Source organism: Terrapene carolina, unplaced genomic scaffold (assembly GCF_002925995.2).
Source record: "Terrapene carolina triunguis isolate 2854851 unplaced genomic scaffold, T_m_triunguis-2.0 Scaffold495, whole genome shotgun sequence".
Lineage (NCBI taxonomy): Eukaryota > Metazoa > Chordata > Testudines > Emydidae > Terrapene > Terrapene triunguis.
This window is the reverse complement of record NW_020664846.1, coordinates 484246-505192: the sequence shown is the minus strand read 5'-3', so window position 1 is coordinate 505192 and position 20947 is coordinate 484246. Positions and strand designations below refer to the sequence as shown.

The window sequence follows — 20947 nt, the reverse complement described above, 5'->3', positions numbered from 1 at the left end:
TCCCAATACTTCTGTTAGTCTTAAAGGTGCCACAGGACCCTCTGTTGCTTTTTACAGACTCAGACTAACACGGCTACCCCTCTGATACATAAAGTAAATAGTTTGCATTGGTTGAAATAAGTTTACATACATTCAAATAAATGTGTTATCTATAAATCAGTCTGACTGTGGATATGGTAAAAAGGGTTACAGTTGTGGAAACAGTTTGTGCTAAAAATTCTTTGAGTTATGGTAGCCCCTGGATCAGAATCAGAGCCGTGTTTAGTGCTGCACAAAAACAATAAAAGACAATCTCTTGCTCTGAAGACAAGTCACTCCAGTTGGGTGCAAAAAGCATTAGAGAGAATGAAGAAAACAGAATGTGTGCCTACATAGACTAAATCAGTCTATGAAGATAAATATGTGACGTCACAACTGGCTATCAGTTAACCATTGTAAGCTCTTCGAGGCAGTGGCCTTTCTGTTCCATGTTTGTACAGGGCCTAGCACAGTAGAATCATTGGGCTGGAAGGGACCTCGAGAGGTCATCTAGTCCAGTCCCCTGCACTCATGGCAGGACTAAGTATTGTCTAGACCATCCCTGACAGGTGTTTGTCTAACCTGCTCTTAAAAATCTTCAATGATGGAGATTCCACAACCTCCCTAGGCAGTTTATTCCAGTGCTTAACCACTCTGACAGTTAGGAAGTTTTTCCTAATGTCCAACCTAAACCTCCCTTGCTGCAATTTAAGTCCGTTGCTTCTTGTCCTATCCTCAGAGGTTAAGAACAATTCTTCTCCCTCCTCCTTCTAACAACCTTTTATGTACTTGAAAACTGTTATCATGTCCCCTCTGTCTTCTCTTTTCCAGACTAAACAAACCCAGTTTTTTCCATCTTCCCTCATAGCTCATGTTTTCTAGACCTTTAATCATTTTTGTTGCTCTTTGCTGCACTTTTTCCAGTTTGTCCACATCTTTCCTGAAATGTGGTGCCCAGAACTGGACACAGTACTCCAGTTGAGGCCTAATCAGCACGGAGTAGAGCAGAAAAATTACTTCTTGTGTCTTGCTTACAACACTCCTGCTTACACATCCCAGAATGCTGTTCGCTTTTTTTGCAACAGTGTTACACTGTTGACTCATATTTAGCTTGTGGTCCACTATGTCCCCCAGATTCCTTTCCGCAGTACTCCTTCCTAGGCAATCATTACCCATTTTGTATGTGTGCAATTGATTGTTTCCTCCTAAGTGGATACTTTGCATTTGTCTTTATTGAATTTCATCCTATTTACTTCAGACCATTTCTCCAGTTTGTCCAGATCATTTTGAATTTTAAACCTATCCTCCAAAGCATTTGCAACCCCTCCCCGCTTGGTATTGTCTGCAAACTTTATAAATGTACTCTCTATGCTATTATCTAAATCACTGATGAAGATATTGAACAGAACCGAACCCAGAACCGATTCCTGCGGTACCTCACTCATTATGCCCTTCCAGCATGACTGTGAACCACTGATGATTACTCTCTGGAAACGGTTTTCCAATCAGTTTTGCACCCACCTTATAGTAGCTCCATCTAGGTTGCATTTCCCTAGTTTGTTTATGAGAAGGTCATGTGAGACAGTATCAAAAGCTTTACTAAAGTCAAGATATACCACGTTTACCGCTTCCCTCCTATCCACAAGGCTTGTTACCCTGTCAAAGGAACCTATCAGGTTGGTTTGACGTGATTTGTTCTTGACAAATCCATGCTGACTGTTACTTATCACCTTATTATCTTCTAGATGTTTGCAAATTGATTGCTTAATTATTTGCTCCATTATTTTTCTGGGTACAGAAGTTAAGCTGACTGGTCTGTAATTCCCCAGGTTGTCCTTATTTCCCTTTTATAGATTGGCACTATATTTGCCCTTTTCTAGTCTTCTGGAATCTTTCCTGTCCTCCATGATTTATCTGAGCCATTAGTGATTATCTCTGAAATATCCTCAGTCAGCAACTTGCGTATTCTCCTTGCGCATTTCATCAGGCCCTGGTGACTTGAAGACATCTAACTTGTCTTAAGTAATTTTTAACTTGTTCTTTCCCTATTTTAGCCTCTGATCCTACCTCATTTTCACTGGTATTCACTATGTTAGACGTCCAATCACCACCAACCTTCTTGGTGAAAACTGAAACAAAGAAGTCAGTAAGCACCTATGCCATTTCCACATTTTCTGTTGTTGTTTCCACCTTCCCCCCTCCTCCCCGCCAACACACACACATTGAGTAATGGGCCTCCCTGTCCTTGGTCTTCCTCTTACTTCTAATGTATTTGTAGAATGTTTTTTTGTTACCCTTTGTCTCTAGCTAGTTTGATCTCGTTTTGTACCTTGGCCTTTCTAATTTTGTCCCTACATACTTGTGTTATTTGTTTCTATTCATCCTTTGTAATTTGACCTAGTTTCTACTTGTTGTCACTCTTTTTTTTTTTTAGATAGTTGAAGATCTCCTGGTTAAGCCAGGGTGGTCTCTTGCCACACTTCCTATCTTTCCTATGCAGTGGGATAGTTTGCTCTTGTGCCTTTAGTAATGTCTCTTTGGAAAAACTGCCACTGTCTTCAGTTGTTTTTCCCCTTAGACTTGCTTCCCATGGGATCTTACCTACCAACTCCCTGAGTTTGTTAAAGTCTGCCTTCTTTAAATCCATTCTCTTTATTTTGCTGTTCTCCCTCCTACCATTCCTTACAATCATGAACACTGTCATTTCATGATCACTTTCACCCAAGCTGCCTTCCACTTTCAAATTCTGAACCAGATCCTCCCAATTTTGTCAAAATCAAATCTAGAATAGCCTCTCCCCTAGTAGCTTTCTCCACCTTTTGAAATAAAAAATTGTCTCCAATATATTCCAAGAAGTTGTTGGATAATTTCTGCCCTGCTGTGTTATTTTCCCAATAGATGTCGACGTAGCTGAGGGGGAGGGCTGGGGTGCTCATCTGGATTTTCAACCATCCAGGAAGCCTGAGGGAAAAGAGATATAGCATAGCTCTTCTAGAACTCAGAGCAGCTCCCTGGAGGGAAATAACATTCAGCTTCAGTCAGATGACACAACCACAAACATGTACATAAGTAACCAGGTAGGGACAAGGAGACCAAAGCTACAGTCAGAAGTGATGGAGGTAATGGAAATGTCAGAGTAGTCTCTCCTGTCCCTCAGAGCGATCCACATAAAAGGGGATCTGAACTAGAAGGTGAACTGGCTCAGGCAGACGCCAGCTCAACACTTTGCAGTGGTACCTGAATCAGGTCTTTGGTCTAATCTTGAGGACGTTGTCTCCCTTCAGCTGATTTGTTTGTAAGCTGCAAGAACACAAAGAGCCCAAGGTACTCCCATCAGAGAGAGAGTTCCTGAATCCATGGCAACAGATGCCCTTTCACACAGATGGCCACAGGGCTTTCTTTATGCATTCCCACTTTTCCTCTCCTGGGGGAAGTGATTCAGAAAATAAAAAAGGAGCAGGTGAAAGTCATATTGATAACTACCGTTGGCCAAGGAGACCTTCATTTTCCACTTAATAGACCTGACAGTGGAACCTCCTCTATGGCTACCATGGAGACTGGGTATCCTCTCTCAAGGCTCATTCTTCCATCCGTATCCAGACTGGCTTCAGCCAACAGCCTGGTTATTGAAAGGGAATCATTAGGAATGCTGGGTCTATCTTCCAAAGTCATCAAGACTTTGCTAGCATCCAGAGAAGCTCAATTCAGTGTCTGGTGCCAAGAGCATGATGAGGATCCAGGAATCCGGGGACTCCAGCCATTTTGCACGTTCTCCAGTACCATTTCATGCCAAGTTTCTGCTCTCAGCAGCATCCTTTTTGCAGGGTCTGCAGGATCCCTGGGAGAGAACCCCTTGATCTCCAGGTTCCTCAGGGCTGTCAGACTGGCCAGGATGGTGGTCAGGCCAATCTTCCTAAAATGGGATCTTCCACTGGGTTTTGAAGACATTAATAGATCATTCCTTTTAGCCCCTGAGTTTAGTGACAGCCTTCTACTTGTACATAAAAACCTGTTTTCTGGTTGCTATCATATCTGCTAGATGTGTATCGGAGCTGGTGGCATTATCTATGCAATTCTCCCTTCCATGCTTCCTAAGAAGTCGTCCTTCCTTCATTCTGTCTGAAGCCGCAACATCTGATAGAGAGGATATCAAAAAAGTGTTGAAATTCTACCTCCATCCACAAGAAAATCCAGTGCCCAGTTTGAGTCCTTCCAGCCTAGATGTAAAGGACTCAGCATTTCTATTGTCCATCACTAGGTGGGTTAGGCTCTATATTGCTGACGCCTACAAGGCGTGAGAGACCCTTGCTCTGGAAGGTATCAAAGCACACACTGTGAGATCTCTAGCTGCCTTGTGGGTGTGGAACAAGTAAGAGCTTCCACACAGATCTGCAGAGCATCCACATGGTCATCAGCCAACACCTTCATCAGACACTGCAAGCTGGACTTACTATCATCATCAGAGGTCTCCTTTGGCAGAAATATGCTGGTGGTGGCCCAAAAATAATGTTGCCCTTTGAACAATTCTTACCCCAAAAACGGAGGGTCCCCTCCCCTTTTTTTCCTTTTCCATCTTATTGCTGGATTTCTTACCTTACCCTCCCAGCGTCTGTTCACTACTCTCTACTTCCCAGATGTCTCAGAATTTGCGGAGATGTGGGGCTGCAAAAAGGAAAGTTTCTTACTGTTGTTAAACTTCTTTCTGATAGCAGCATCTCCCACAATTCTGCCCACTCTGGATGGCATTATGCCAAAGGGTCAGACATTTTCTCTGTGTTGGATCATTTTAAGGCCCGGCTTGACAAAGCCCTGGCTGGGCTGATTTAGTTGGGGATTGGTCCTGCTTTGAGCAGGAGGTTAGACTAGACGACCTCCTGAGGTCTCTTCCAACCCTAATCTTCTATGATTACGATGCAGGCAGTATGTCAATTATACATAGCTGCTGTGTTCCCATTGAAGTTACTAATATCTTCCTACAAATTCTACACAGTTTTGGAATGGCTTATCTGGCAGCAAGCAGGAGTAGGGGGCATGTGTGATGGGTTCCCCCCAGGGTGCCACCTGGAGCTGGGATACCACTAAGCCCTCTCACCTACCAGCCTGGGCTCCCTCTCACACTGTGCTGCTGTGATAGGTTGCAAAGCTCTCCCAGCCTGCACTTTCACCAGCATTCACACAGCTAGGGACACACCCAGCTGCAGGTACATGCAGGCTCCCTAACCACCAGCCTTGGACCCCAGAGCAGTACCATCCTTCCCTGGTCAAATCTGGCCAGTGTATGGGTTTAACACCCGGTCCACCTCTCCCTCAATGTGAAGAGGACCATGCACACTTGCGGTAACCAAGCTGAGAATTTCCGCAGACACCTTAGCCAAACGCACACTGGTTTGGATTAAAACATAAAATAAGTTTATTAACTACAAAAGAATAGATTTTAAGTGATTCTAAGTGATTACAAACAGCTCAAAGCAGATTATCTAGTAAATAAACAAAACCACAAACTGATCTTAACATACTTTTTACCCTGAGTGATAGGCTGGCAGATTCTTAAGGCAAAAGCTGCCTTGGCTTTACAGCTTGGGTTTCCCAGGTTTTCATACACAGGCTAGAAACGCCTTTAGCCTGGAACCATCAATTCCCCCCTGTTCACTCTTTATTCCTCAGGTGTTTCCAGGAGTGTTGTCACGGGGAGAATGATGTCATTTTCCTCCTTTTATATCTTGTTCCCACTTGTTTGAAAGCTCGTTTGCTGTGACCTGGATCAAACAGTTCCCATTGTGTAGTGCTATCTCAGAGAGGTTTCTGATGTACACAGTTCCTGGGGTAATCCTGGTGCTTGTGTGAATTTCCTCAATAAGCCATTAACATTATTTGGCCTTTTTACTGTTTTACCAAAAAGGCTGCTTGTGGGTGTTTTCAACCTCACAACATGTTTCAGTAACACCTACATAGCCAAACTTCATAACTTCACATACAACAATAGCACATACAATCCAATGAGATATTACTGTCTAGCAGATCAAGATTTTTAGAATTATACTTCACAAGACATACTTTGTACAAAACATATCCTCATTACATGACAGTGGTGAATATTGGGGTGCCAGGGTGTCACACGTCACCCCTTAGATTACTGCCAGAGGGTTAGTCACTGACTAACGTGAAGGCAGTGTGCCTAATGCCTTCTTTAGGTTTTGATTATACAACTTCCAAGTGTTACCAAACATTGGAGTGTCATCCACATGTGTTTTTGCAAAGTTCTGTGTTTCTTTTCCCAAGTTGCCTGAAAACATTCTGGTGTGTGGCATTGTTACCATAATGCAGATATCAATATCTTTTCGAGTGTAGCTGTCTTGGCATTTAGCCATCAATGCCATGAGGCGGTGTGCCTCAGTTTCCCCTTCCACGCAGCAGTTCAGGTTTGTTATGATTTCCCTGCTGTGACAAGCTCTAAGCCTATTTACAGGTACTAGCTGAGAAGCAGTATTATAGGACTTCTCTGTTACCACTTCTAGCATGTTCAAAAGTTTTTTCCAAAAATCATGCGTTTTACACATTTTTTGAGGATTTACCATAAGTACCAAATTCTTTGTCATAACCAACAAACTGCGTATTATGAAACTTAACAGTACCAGCAACTTCATGACAGGGAGGTGTTTCCAAGTATGTTTATCATGCCATGCCTTCTGTTTAGACAGTCCGGTTTGTTCAATACCCATTGTGTTTTGCAGCCCCTTCCTAAACCATAGTATGTGTTCAGGTACTGGTCTTTCTTTCCCTTTAGTGTTTTGTCTAGTATCCTCTTTCTCAGATGGGTCATTAGCATTTTCACTGACACTCAAGTCTTTAGTAGGATTAAAGAGACAGTTAGGGTATGTCTACACTACGAGAGTAGTTCGATTTTAGTTAAATCGAATATGTGCAATCGATATTAGAAAGTCGAACGTGTGTGTCTACACTAAGGACAGTAATTCGACTTTGTCAGTCCACACTACCAGGGAAAGCGTCGACATTGGAAGCAGTGCACTGTGGGCAGCTATCCCACAGTTCCCGCAGTCCCCGCTGCCCATTGGAATTCTGGGTCGAGCCCCCAATGGCTTCTGGGTAAAAAATTGTGGCGAGGGTGCTTTTGGGTAACTGTCGTCATCCGTCAGTCACTACCGCCCTGCCTCCCTCCCTGAAAGCGCCGGCGGGAAATCAGTTCGCGCACTTTTTGATCAGTGACAGCGCGGACGCCACAGCACTGCGATCATGGATCCCGCTGCGACCATCGCTGCAGTTGTGGCCGTTCTCAACGCCTCGCACCTTATCATACACCTTTCCCACAGGCAGATGCAGAGAAATCAGGCGAGGAGGCTACGGCACCGCCGTGAGGGCCTGAAGTCGGAGAGTAGCACAGAGCTGTCAGAAACCACGAGCCCCAGCGCCCAGGACATCACGGTGGCAATGGGGCATGTGGATTTTGTTGAACGGCGATTCTGGGCCCGGGAAACAAGCACGGACTGGTGGGACCGCATAGTGCTTCAGGTCTGGGATGAATCCCAGTGGCTGCGAAACTTTCGCATGCGGAAGGGGACTTTCCTGGAACTTTGTGACTTGCTGTCCCCTGCCCTGAAGCGCAAGGACACCCGCATGCGAGCAGCCCTGACTGTCCAGAAGCGAGTGGCCATAGCCCTCTGGAAGCTTGCAACGCCGGACAGCTACCGGTCAGTCGCGAACCACTTTGGCGTGGGCAAATCTACCGTGGGGGTTGTTGTCATGCAAGTAGCCAAGGCAATCGTCAAGGTACTGCTGTCAAAGGTAGTGACCCTGGGAAACGCGCAGGCCATCATAGATGGCTTCGCTGCGATGGGATTCCCAAACTGCGGTGGGGCTATAGATGGGACTCACATCCCTATCCTGGGACCGGGCCACCAGGCCAGCCAGTACATCAATAGAAAGGGCTACTTTTCAATGGTGCTGCAAGCACTGGTGGACCATCGGGGACGGTTTACAAACATCTACGTCGGATGGCCGGGCAAGGTTCATGACGCTCGCGTGTTCAGGAACTCTGGTCTGTTTAGACGGCTGCAGGAAGGTATTTACTTCCCGGACCACAAGATAACTGTTGGGGATGTGGAGATGCCTACAGTGATCCTCGGGGACCCAGCCTACCCGCTAATGCCCTGGCTCATGAAGCCCTATACTGGCGCCCTGGACACAGAAAAAGAACTCTTCAACTACCGGCTGAGCAAGTGCAGAATGGTGGTGGAGTGTGCTTTTGGCCGTCTCAAAGGGAGATGGAGAAGCTTACTCACTCGCTGTGATCTCAGCGAAACCAATATCCCCATCGTTATTGCAGCTTGCTGTGTGCTCCACAATCTGTGTGAGAGCAAGGGGGAGACCTTTATGGCGGGGTGGGAGGTTGAGGCAAATAGCCTGGCTGCTGATTACGCCCAGCCAGACAGCCGGGCGATTAGAAGAGCCCAGCGGGACGCGCTGTGCATCCGGGAGGCTTGAAAGCCAGTTTCAAGGCTGAGCAGGGTACCCAGTGACTTTTAAGTTTGTGGACACAGAGGCAGAACTTGCCCCCGTTTCTTTACCCAGTTGCCGTCGACTATCCTCTCCACTTACATACCCCCTTCACCCCCTTCCCAAAAAATAAAATCTGTTCTGTTTTGTTAATGGACACCGTTGTCTTTATTACTGTTTTCGCGGGAATGTTTTAAACCTGGGACGCAGACTGTGGCCGGGGGCGGGTTTAGGGTTGTGATGCAAATGATGCTTCTAAACTCCAGGAATGACAGGCTCCGCGGTGGTGGACTGGTTGTTTCAACGGAGCCTGCCAGCCCTCCTGGCCGGGACTGCGTGTATGTGTCGGCTATGTGACTGTCTTGCAGGGGGAGGAGGGTTACAGATCCCCTGCTGCGCGGCTCTGTGATGCAGGGTAAGGACCGCTGCATAAGATCTGTAACTGCCCTCCCCCGCCACCAAGTCACAGAGCAACACCACCGCCCCCACCACACAAAACATGAAAACCACCTCCCAGACTGACCAGGATAACTAGTCACTGCACTGTATATGTGCCCTGCTGCTGCACCTGCCCCCTGCTAAAGGTGACTGTCCTGTCCAATGACCAAGCCCCTTCCCCCCCCTTCAGACAGACTCCCCTCCAAAAGAAGAGGATGGAAACAGAAATGAACAGAAACGTATTCTTTATTAACAACCGCACATGGAACGGGGGGGGGGTGAAACTTGGACGGGGTCTTGTGTGAGGCGGGTAGGAAAGGACTTTTCAAATTTTGGGGAATGAGAGCCTTCTAGTGGTAGAGCAGTCCGCAGCGGTGGAGTGAAATTTTTCACGGCCCCTTCCACCCCTCCGTGTTTGGACTTTGGGTGAGGGGGGTATGGGACTTGGTGGCGGGGCAGGGCAGTTACAGAGAGACTGCAGCGGGGCTCTCTCCTCCTGCCTCCGGTCCTGCAGAACATCCACAAGGCGGCGGAGCGTGTCCGTTTGCTCCCTCATTAGTCCAAGCAGCATTTGAGTAGCCTGCCTGTCCTCCTGTCGCCACGTCTCCTCCCGTTCCATGTTTGCCCGGTGCATTTGGGACAAGTTCTCCCTCCACTGTGTCTGCTGGGCTGCCTGTGCTCGGGAGCATCCCATTAGTTCAGCAGACATGTCTTCCCGTGTCCTCTTCTTCCTCCTCCTAATGTGCGCTAGCCTCTGGGCAGATGTGGCTGTGGGAATTGGAAAAAGGGAGTGAATTCCTGAGACAGAGCAATGTATCTGTGAACAGAGAACATAGTCTTTCTCTGTGAACAAGACCATGCAGAGCACCTATCACACGCGCACTGAGGACAAGGTCGAATTTTCGGCCCTCGCCTACAGTGCCTGCGGTCTTGCTGTGGCGAGCTGAGGAGCAGGGCAGGACACCGGACTTTGTCTAGATGGCAAACATGGTAAGCCGTAGACTTGTGGCCGCTTAAAACTTTAAGAGTGGCACTGGCCTCCTTTCACATAGAAAGCAATGCGAGTCTCTGCTGGCAGCAATCCTGCAAGCATGAACTCTGGCCCTGGCCCACCCCCTCGCGGCTGTAAACCGCGTGGCTGTAAACCGGCGGTTGCAGTTCTGTAAAGGGACGGGCAAGCAGTCCCAATACTAACTTTCCCCTACCTAATTCACAGCAGGGAGTCATGCCAGACATCACCCTCCTGAAGGTCTCCGAGAGCCAGAAGGAGAAGATGCTCCGGGACACCCTGCAGAAACCGGGGCCATTTGCTGCGCTGCTCTGCAAGGCCATGATCCCGGAGTACCTGCTGGCGTTGTGGCAGGGAAACGTGTCCTACCACGGGGGGCCTAATAAGCTCTCCCTGCCCAGGAACCTGCTGCTGAGGCTGGAAAAACACCTGCAGGAGGTGTATGAGGAGTTCTCCCCGGAGGATGTCGCCTCTATCCCCGGTTACATTGACCAGTTCTTGGCTTAGGTGCCCTTGGAGGGACAAATGACTGCAGGGTTTTGGGAACTATAATCATGAAGCGGACATTGTGAGATTTTTTGAAAATGGTTCGGACTATATATTGAGGCGCCCAAAGACAGAGTAATCATGATACACTTTGCACTGATTCCCCTTTTGTTTGACTTTCCTGTTTACATGTTTGGAAGCACTTTACCCACTGTTAATATTTTCAATCTTCCTGTTTTGTTGCAAATAAATGTTTACATGTTTTAAAGCACTTTAGCTACTGTTAATATTTTAAATATGCCAGTTATGTTGTAAATAAATGTTTGGATATTTAAAACACTTACTGCTTGATCCTTCCCCTGAATCTGTGTCTGGGGTAACGGCTGGGGAGGGTTGGTAGGGGATCTCTGTCAGGGTGATGAAGAGCTCCTGGCTGTCGGGCAAATCAGCGTTGTAAGCGCTGTCTACTGCCTCGTCCTCCTCATCTCCTTCCTCCTCTTCCCCGTCCGCTGAGGAACCGGCCGCGGACAATATCCCATCCTCAGAGTCCACGGTCAGGGGTGGGGTAGTGGTGGCGGCCGCACCTAGGATGGAATGCAGTGCCTCGTAGAAACGGGATGTGTGGGGCTGGGATCCGGAGCGTCCGTTTGCCTCTTTGGTCTTCTGGTAGCCTTGTCTCAGCTCCTTGATTTTCACGCGGCACTGCGTTGCATCCCGGCTGTAGCCTCTCTCTGCCATGGCTTTAGAGATCTTCTCATAGGTCTTTGCATTCCGTCTTTTGGAGCGCAGCTCGGAAAGCACGGACTCATCTCCCCACACAGCGATGAGATCCAAGACTTCCCGATCCGTCCATGCTGGGGCCCTCTTTCTATTGGATTGCACGGCCATCTCTGCTGGAGAGCTCTGCATCGTTGCCACTGCTGCCACTGCTGCTGAGCTCGCCACGGTGTCCAAACAGAAACTGCGCTTCAAACTGCCCAGACAGGAAAAGGAATTCAAATTTTCCCGGGGTGTGGCTGGTCAGAGCATCCGAGCTCGGACTGCTGTCCAGAGCTTCAACAGAGTGGTGCACTGTGGGATAGCTCCCGGAGCTATTAGCGTCGATTTCCATCCACACCTAGCCTAATTCGATATGGCCATTTCAAATTTAGCGCTACTCCTCTCGTTGGGGAGGATTACAGAAATCGATTTAAAGAGGGCTCTATGTCGAACTAAATGGCTTCCTGGTGTGGACGGGTGCAGGGTTAATTCGATATAACGGCGCTAAATTCGACATAAAAGCCTAGTGTAGACCAGGCCTTAGTTTTCACAAGTGCATCAGGAATAGCATTTTGCAAAAGTGGGATCTGGATTGGGGTACCCTCTGTTGCCCCTTTCTCTGTCTCGAGGAGGTCAGTTGTATATCTGCTCCCCTCTGGGAGGTCAGTTACCCAGTTCCCTCTTAAAACCTGATCCACAGGTTGGGTGCCTGGGAGCACAAACGCCGACCCAGCAAATCTGTCCTGGGCACACCCTCCCGTGTAATCAGTGAGGAGACATTCCTGTACTTACCCAAATTCCTTTTCAACTTCTCCCTCTGGGCCACCCTCTAAGACACACACCTCTGTGCTCTCTAGAGTGGATCTGTCCCCTGTTCAACTGTGAAGGGCTCACAGCTAGCAGCCGAACAGTCCTTTCACTGGCGGGCACTACACCCTGCCTCTCTCTGAGTTGGGTTTGCCTCCAGCTACAGAGTCCATGGAACCCTCACCCACCTCAGTGATCTCTAGGATCCCATCCCCCTCCTCTGGGCTTCCCTCTAGGACACATCTTCCTATGCACCCTAGAGTGAGGTCTGCCCCCTGCTCAGCTGCAACCTGCTGGCAGATCCCTTGACAGCCCAAGCTACATTGAAAAAGTCGTTCCACAGTAATAATTGTGACGGGTTATCATGTACTGCTGCCAACGTCAATTCAGCTTCCAAATCCTCAGTTTCTATGTGCACTTTAGCCAAAGGCACAAGGATTTTGTGACCTACTAACAAAAGCTCTGCCATCTGTCCTGGCAGCATGTCTTTCTCCCGAACAATGTTTCTCCTGACCACAGAAATGTCTGCACCTGTATTCCTCCACCCAAGGAGCTCCTTGCCATTATTTTCATAGCCTTCATGTGCTTCCTGCCTGGGTGGGCAGAGGCTACTTTTACAAACCCTGTATGATAAGTGGCAATTGCCTGAGGTGCCTCTGTGCTCTGGGTAGCAGCATTCCCATGAGTTGCTTCCTGCCTGTTCCCTCCCAGCACAGGGCATTTATTCCTCAGGTGCTCAGTGGAATTACAGTGATCGCACCTTCCTGGCTCTTCTGTTTTTCCAGGAGATTTGGGACGAGGACTTGTGGAGGTGAGCGCCCAGCCTCCCATCCACCCTCCTTCCCGGGGTAAAACAGGAGCCCTTCTTCCCACCAAACAAACCCCTCTGCCTGTGATTTATTTCGAATAGATGCTTAGCTTTGTTCAAATTCATCAGCAAGAGTAGCAACTTCCTCAACAGTTTTCACCTTTTTATCCCATAAACACTGTTTTACATCATCACTACAAATACTCAGGAAATGTTCCTGAGCAACAAGATCACACATTTCTTCAAAGCTTGTAACACCTTTTCCTCTTACGCACGTATCCCTGTGCAGGGAGGGGCCCAAGACACTCAGGCACGAGGTGCTGAAGGGGCTGGTTCTGGCCTGGTGGAGCAGAGACCCCTGGCCAGGACTGGGAGAAGGAGGATGGAGTCACTTAGCAGCAGCAGGGTGGCCTCCTCCGCAGCCTGGGGACCGATCTTCCTCCTCGCGGGCCTGGCTGCGGCTCTCTGCTCTGCCCTGCAAGGACTGCAGCCTCCTTCTCACCTTGTGCCTGCAGGGATCCAGGGTCTTCGGCCCTAAATAGATTGAACTTCACGAGTCTAACTCTATAAGGCAGGTTTCCAATCCTGTAATCAGTCTCATGGCTGTTTTCTGAACCCTCTCCTATTTATCAGCATCCTTCTTGAATTGAGGGCACCAGAACTGGGCACCATATTCCAGTGCCAAATAGAGAGGTAAAATAACCGTTCTTCTCCTACTTGACATTCCGCTGCTGATGCATCCCAGGATTGCGTAAACTCTGGCCACAGTGGGTATGTGGGAATCTACTCAGGGATTAAAAACCCGCGGCTGGCCTGGGTCAGCTCAGTTTCTGGGGCTGAAAAATTGCTGTGTACATGTTCAAGATCCGGGACCCTGAAGGATGGAAGGTCCCAGAGCTTGGGCTCCAGCCCAAGCCCGAGTGTTGACACAGCCATTTTTAGCCTCACAGCCTGAACCCTGCGAGCCTGAGTCAGTTGACCTGGGCCAGCCGCGGGCATGCTGTGGGTCTTTTAGCCCTGTGTAGATGTAACCGGGGCACACTGGGAGCTCATGTTCAGCTGATTATCCACCACAACCCCCCAAATCTTTTTCCTACTCGCTGTGTGTACTCAGTTATGTGAACTTGGGAGCTGTTAGTGAGAATTCATAAATATGGGCCAGAAGCCTCCCCTGTATGTTAACTGCACCTACCGTTACTAGCGTTCAGACCTATTCACTTTATTCAGGAGTCCAGCATGCTATGTCCTGGGAGGAGGGAGGGTGCCTTCATCATAGTGTTGTGTCTGAAACAGTAAAAAGAAGTGTGTGTGGTAGGGTGAGGAGATGCCCCGGCTGTGCCAGACTGGCTCCTCTCTGCTACTCAGATCATTTTCATCAGAATTTAAGCTTTTGTGTTGACTTAAAAAAATAATAATTAGGTGTCTGTCCTTCCTGGCTGTGGAAAACGCTACTTCAGAACATAATCCAATGAAGTGCTGTCTTGTTGGCTTGTCTCCAGCCACATTAGCTGGGGGAAATGGAGTTCTGCAGATGAAGCTCTGGCAGCTTCTGACCTTTTTACATTGACCCAGTGGTAAAAATGGTGAAAGGGGCTGGAACTTTTCATACTAGGTTTCACAACAGTCATCACAGCCACAGCATCATCAGGTAGAAACTATAGCTCGGTGAGGTGTAAGTGCCCTAATTCAGCTCAGTGAGTGTTAAGTGTTTGAGCAGGGGGTTGGACTAGATGACCTCCTGAGGTCCCTTCCAACCCTGATATTCTATGATTCTAAGAACTCTGATCCCTACCTAGAAAAAATCCGATATGCTGGCTTTTTTGGTCTCTTCTGATTCTGATTGGCAGGAAGGATTCCGATTTCCTTATCCTTATACTTAGATACTGTCTTGTTAAAGATTTGTGCTGGTGACTACCAGTATTTTAAATCTGATGTCTCTCATTTTTCAATCTGTTAGAGATATGTTGTAGGGCTTTATGCAGCATTTCTCACCATTCCCCCCCTTTGTTTTCCTTACAGTTAACCTAATCTCCCCAAGGGTGATGCCTGTGCTTTCCTTTTTTCTTTCTTTTCTTGACATTTATTCCTTCTTATATGGGCAGGGTCGCAAGCTTTTAATCATTGGAACCACCAGCCGTAAAGATGTCCTGCAGGAAATGGAAATGCTAGATGCTTTCAGCACCACCATTCATGTACCCAGTATTGCGACAGGAGAGCAGCTGATGGAGGCCTTGGAGGTAAGGAGACCCCCTGAATGTCAAGGCGGCTGAGAGACCACCCGAGTTACTCTGTTAGTGTGAATAATATCCATGCAATAGAGCACTTAATTAATGGAGTCAAAAGACGTCTGTGGGGAAAGTGCAATAGAGCTCCATTTTGAAACACTGACCTGCTTTGCTCTATTGGCCCAACACCAGTTATCAGGTGTCATTGAATGTAATGTTCCCTATAGCAAGGAAAGCAGGAGAGAGAGGGAAGCAGATACAGAGAGAGAAAAAATACAGAGAGGAAGTAACTTCATTTTTCTGCTGGCTGGAAACGGTTCCGAGGGCGTAGAAGAGAGAGAGCAGAGTTGTCCTCAAAACACTTGAAATTTGAATTCATGGGGCCCAATCCTGCGAGGCACTGACTTCCCATTGAGTTGCCTAGTGCGGGCTGAGGAAGCTGAGCACATCCAGAGATGCTTGGCCTCCCACAGAATCAAGCCCATGGCTGGCTTCTGCTCCTCACAACTGTGGAGTTTGTAGCAGATGATGTAAATACTTATCAGACTGTTAGTACAGCCTTGCAAAATGCTACTCCACAAGGGCAAATCAAATACTGTTAGTATTTTCATTATCATCATCACCATGAAGGGTAGTTTCTGTCTGGTCGTTTCTACAACAGTTTTGCAAGGTTGCTCTAGCACACGTCACTATGTTCCTTATAGACTCTATCATACGGGGAAGACTAGCCTAGGATATAAGATTCAGGAAGTAAATCAATGAAAGGCTGGCTCTGTATGATGCTGTTAAGAGCTATGCCATAAAAGTATCCTGGTATGACTGTTCCTACAGCATCTCCAGGCAGTTACTCTTAACTGTTTCCGAGACGAAGCTAAGGGCTGTTTTCTAATTCTGCACTCACCAATGTGGCTGGCTGTCTTCTGCGTTTCTTTCCAGCTGCTTGGTAACTTCAAAGATAACGAGCGCAGCACCATTGCACATCACGTCAAAGGGAAGAAAGTGTGGATCGGAATCAAGAAGCTGCTGATGTTGATCGAGATGTCATTACAAGTAAGAGGCTTTTTGCTTCAGGGGTGTCTGAGAGAGACTAGAACATTCTTAAAAGCACCTTTTGGCCCACAGACCCTTGCCTCTGTGAAATTGGGAGCCCTGCATTGTGTCTGTTATGGTCTGAACATGGTACATGTCCAAAAAGGCAACAGTGTTACTTGCAGATTTCCCTACAGCAGTTTTCAGCTCCAATCAGTAGAGTGAGCGCCATGTCTCAGTCCACTGAGAGATCTATAAAAAATAGAGTGCCCCTGAGCTGTATAAAGTTAGTCGTCAGAGAAGTGTCTGCAGCCCAGAGGATCTGGGCTGACTTACCTTTAATGAATTGCCTTCTCAAGCACAAGTGATAAGTTGAGATTGCAGATAGTGATAATTGAGGATTTTGTTATGAAAAAGTTTCCTGTGCAGGTGCAGCGGCTCTTTCCCTGAAAGAAGATAAATCTGTCAAGCTGTCCAGCTGCTCTCTTCGTTTTCCACTTTCAGCACTTTAAAGAAAAGAATTGCCTAGGGTAGAAATATGTAGCTCTTAGCCCCTCACTGTTGCCTCTCCTGTGCCTGCAAGCTAGCCATCAGGCACATGCTCCATTGTGTGTGTGTAGCATTTGGGCCTAATCCTCAGGGGCTGACATTTCAGAGCCCTTCTCCATTTGAACCCTTCCCTCCCGTTCCCCCTTTTTGTCATCAAATGGATTTGGTGCAGCTGAATGTGCTGTCTTTAGATCTTCCTATGAGATGCTGAGCATAAGTGAAGAAGCATATATTTTAGCAGCATACAAGTCATGTATCCCCTCTGTTCACTAGTCACAATTCTGTTAAAACTTGCACAGCACTGAGGATCTGCTCTAACTAGATGTCACCTGAGGGAATAAAGTCATTTATCTAGATTACTTTTTCCTCTCTTTCCCTTGACTTTTAATTCCATACCTACAGGCAAGTCAGTAAGTCATTGCTCACACGCATTAAATGTGTTTAATGGGCTCAGACCTGCCAGGGTACAGTTACAACCAATTTTACTTAAAATCTTGACAAGAGATGCCTCTCTAACTTTCTTCTGAGACAGGGAAATGACTTCGGTTAGATTGTGACCTTGAACATTGGTGCTTTTAAAACTCCAGGATTAAAAATGTGCAGAGTAAGGGCAGTTCTGAAATGGGGGACTGGGAATCAAATTGCACTAGATTTTCCCCACAGCTACATACCAACGTGGTGAGCGGTGTCGCTAGGGGGTAGGGTGTTTTCCCCCTTGGAAACAGGCTGCTGTCCTGAAATGTTTCAGAAGAATGTTGTCGCTTACAATCCAAGTGCATGTTCAAGCATTTAAAGTGATTTTGTTTAACAAGGTGGTCATTTCGTAGACGATTTGAATCCCTGACAGACCAACCTGAGGGAAAGTAGGCAGCATTTTAACTTAGGTTCAAGTCATTTTGAATACATTAAATAGAGAGGTGGCTAATGAGCAAATTGCGGCTTATACAGATGTTGGGTATGCATTTGGTTGGTAGCAATGTGATCCACGGCCATTAATTAATTAAAGTAATTTGAATTCTGCATAGCTCCTTTATATTCAGTCTCCCACACACTGGATATCTCTGTATTGCAAAAAGTCATCGGTTTTCACACAAGTCTCAGCTGCACTTTGTTGCCATAGATACGGGAAAAAATTCACATGTTCGCAACTGATAAGAGAAAGTTCATATTCAGAGATCTTGAGGGACCATTGTGCTGCTCTGGCCTAGCTTCCTACATGGCCAAAGTCATGGAATTTCACTACGTGAAGTGACCCTTCAAGTCCAGACCTTCTGGGTGAGCTTGAATGTGTCTTTTAGACAGACATCTAATCCTGCCTTAAAGACTCCAAGTGATGGTGAATCCACCACTTGCCTAGGTATTTTATTCCCATTTTTTCATGTCCTCTGTGTGTGTGTGTGTGTGTGTGTATGTGTATGTATATATATATATATATATAATCTTCCTACTGTGTCTGCTAGATGTGTCTGCATCCGATGAAGTGGGTTTTAGCCCACGAAAGCTTATGCTCAAATAAATTTGTTAGTCTCTAAGGTGCCACAAGGACTCCTGTTCTTTTTGCTGATACAGACTAACACGGTTACCACTCTGAAACCTCACTGTTAAAAATGTGCACCTTATTTCTAGTCTGAATTTGTCCAGCTTCAGGTTCCAGTCACTGGATCTAGTTATGCCTGTGTCTGCTAGAGCCCTAGGACTGAAATCTTCTCCCCATTCAGGTACCTCTTCACCTTCTCTTGGATAAACCCAATAGATTGAACTGCTTCAGTCTCTTCCTGTAAGCCAAGATTGAATTCAGATTGAATATTATCCTGTATCTATCCAAGTGTCGGTCAGGAGGCCAGTGAGCATATTGCAGCTAGCCCTCCTTTTGTGTTTATTTTGGTAAGGGTGAGTCTGAGTGCTCCCTTCAAATAGAATATTTGGTTCCCTAGTTCCAAAATTACACCATTTGTAAACTTTGGCCTGTCCATGTGGAGTATTTCCAGTACTAGCACAGCGAATCCTGTGGAACCCTACTCGAGACCTCCCTCCAATCTGACATCTTTCCATTAATAGTTACTCTGTATTTGCAGTTATTTAACCAATTATGTATCCACTTAATGGCAGTTCTTCTGAGCCCACATTCCTCCAGCTTATTTATGAGAATATCATGTGGGACTGTGTCAAAAGCCTGCTGAAGTCCAGGTATATTATATCCGCCACATTCCTTCTTTCCACCAAATCAGTTATCCTGTCAAAGAAGGAAATCAAGCTGGTTTGGCATGACTTGTTCTTGGTCAATCCATGCCTGCTGCTAATGATCACCCCTTCATCTTTGTTTTGTGTCTAGATGGATCCTGAGTATCGTGTGAGAAAGTTCCTGGCACTCCTAAGAGAAGAAGGGGTGTAAGTACTAGTAATATTTTAAAAGCTGATCCATGACCCAGATGCCACTCCCCCTGACATCAGAGGAATTGCAGCAGAGTATCTGACAGCAGTATTGGGTTCTGGGGCTGTAATAGCTCTTTCAAATTCCATTTTGAACCTTCCCTTCCTACTCCAGTATCATTCTGTTCCTCAGTGACTCTCCAAAGCTATTAGGGACCCAAAGCATGTTTGAATTCTCTGCCTTCTTGAATATCCGGGGGAGGCGTTAAACTTGTGCCTGATCTGCTGTCTCTAACTGGACTAAATCAGGAGTAGTCCCACTGGAGTTAAACCCTGTGACATCAGAATCGGGCCATTTGCCGTTGGCTCTATTTATTTTTCTCTCTGTGTCCTGCTTTGTCAGCCTTCCCTGTCCCTGTGCCAGGCCCTCACTGGCAACATCATTTCACAGAGGCCTGCCCTCCGGTGCATGCACTGGAAGCTCTGGGGCAATGCTCCCTCTCTTTTTTTTTATGGCCATGTGCGGAATGAATTTTGTTAGGTGTGTGGTGGGGGTGGGGCCAAGGGGTTCAGAGTGCGGGAGGGGGCTCAGGGCTGGGGCAGAGGGTTGGGAGGCTGGGGGGGTGGGCTCTGGGGCGGGGCTGGAGATGAGGGGTTTGGGTGAAGGCTGCCCCAGAGCTGCGGTGAGAGGACTGCCCCCAACCCTCTCTCACCGCAGCAGCCCCAGCTGGGGCTCCTCTCCTCGGCAGCTCTGGCTGGGCTGGGCCAAGGGAGGGGCTTCTCTCCCCACCTGCGCAGCCTTTGAGAGCCTGCTGCGCGGCCGCGCAGCTGACAGGGAACTTAGCTTGGGAGGTAGCAGTTTGCAGATATGTCTGCTGTGTGCATGCTGTGTCTGGGTGTCGGTGTCTGCAGAGAGACATGCTTTGTGGCGGTTGTGGTCTGTTTTTCAGTAGTGTGCTCGACTGAGTGGAGACGGACCATGTGCAGAGCTCAGTGGCTGGAGAAGTGACCAAGCTGGAGAATACACTGGGATTTGTGTTCTTCTGTTCAACCCACTGGACAAAGTGAAATGTTCATCTACCTTCAACATCCCACTTGGAAATTGCATGTTTAGCAAAATAAAATATCCATTTTTTGCTCTTAAATATTCTGATGTCTTGTGGAATGGTCAGTCTCCTTTAGAATACCTTGCTTCTGTTTCTGTGCACGCTAAAGTACATTCTCACTGGTTTATCATGGAGGACGTGTCCAACGAATTTTGAAGCTAACACTTACGTCCAGCATTAAATTAATACCACAACATGGCACCTTTTCTGTAGAAAAGTTCTACTTCTAACCTACAGTGGTGTAGTCTGCAGGTGTATTGCAGTGTGTTTGTGATATCATTGTGATGGTGAATGCTTTCCTGTACAGGTGTCTGTCGTCACATGACCCAGTGGGATTGGCTTTTGAGCCTGTGATGTCACTTCACCATCCTGCCTGATATGATGTCTTGTAATGTTGTTTCAGCCAGAACAAGCTTTTCTGTGATGGTTCGAAACACGAGGCAGGGCAGTCACTGTCTGACAGCAAAGCTCGGTAATGGAGAGGCTACAGCCCACTTTGACATTCACCCAGTGGGGCTAACAGCAATACTCGCTGCAGCTGGCAGTGAGGGGCATTGGGCAGAGGTGGGTTCCTTTCCTAGCTAGATACACACACAACAATCATTTTTGTAGAGCTTTGACGATTTTTTAAAATTTTCTCACTCAAGCATCTTTGGATTCATAATGTCAGTTGAGAACCTAAATTTTATTAAAAGCCAGTGTGGGGGGCATTGAAGCCAGAACTGGTATTAACCAGTCTAACTAATCCTGCTTTCCTGATGAGCTACTAAGGGTTGGAAAAAATGATCTTCCCTCTCATCCTTTGCAAGGGTGGGTACCCGCGTTCTTTTTC

The 20947-nt window shown here is 47.1% G+C and overlaps 1 protein-coding gene across 1 annotated transcript in view; it reads left to right on the top strand.

Moving 5' to 3' along the window:
• The window catches only part of NSF (N-ethylmaleimide sensitive factor, vesicle fusing ATPase), a 166113-nt gene extending 145172 nt beyond the window's left edge, over nucleotides 1-20941 (top strand). Inside the window, exons 18-21 of the mRNA XM_026658664.1 lie at nucleotides 14939-15073; nucleotides 15998-16111; nucleotides 18972-19027; nucleotides 19960-20941. Of these exons, the coding sequence (XP_026514449.1) occupies nucleotides 14939-15073; nucleotides 15998-16111; nucleotides 18972-19027; nucleotides 19960-19975 (321 nt within the window). The 3' untranslated portion in view covers nucleotides 19976-20941. The remainder of the gene's footprint in view (nucleotides 1-14938; nucleotides 15074-15997; nucleotides 16112-18971; nucleotides 19028-19959) is intronic.
• The last annotated feature ends 6 nt before the right edge of the window (nucleotides 20942-20947 follow it).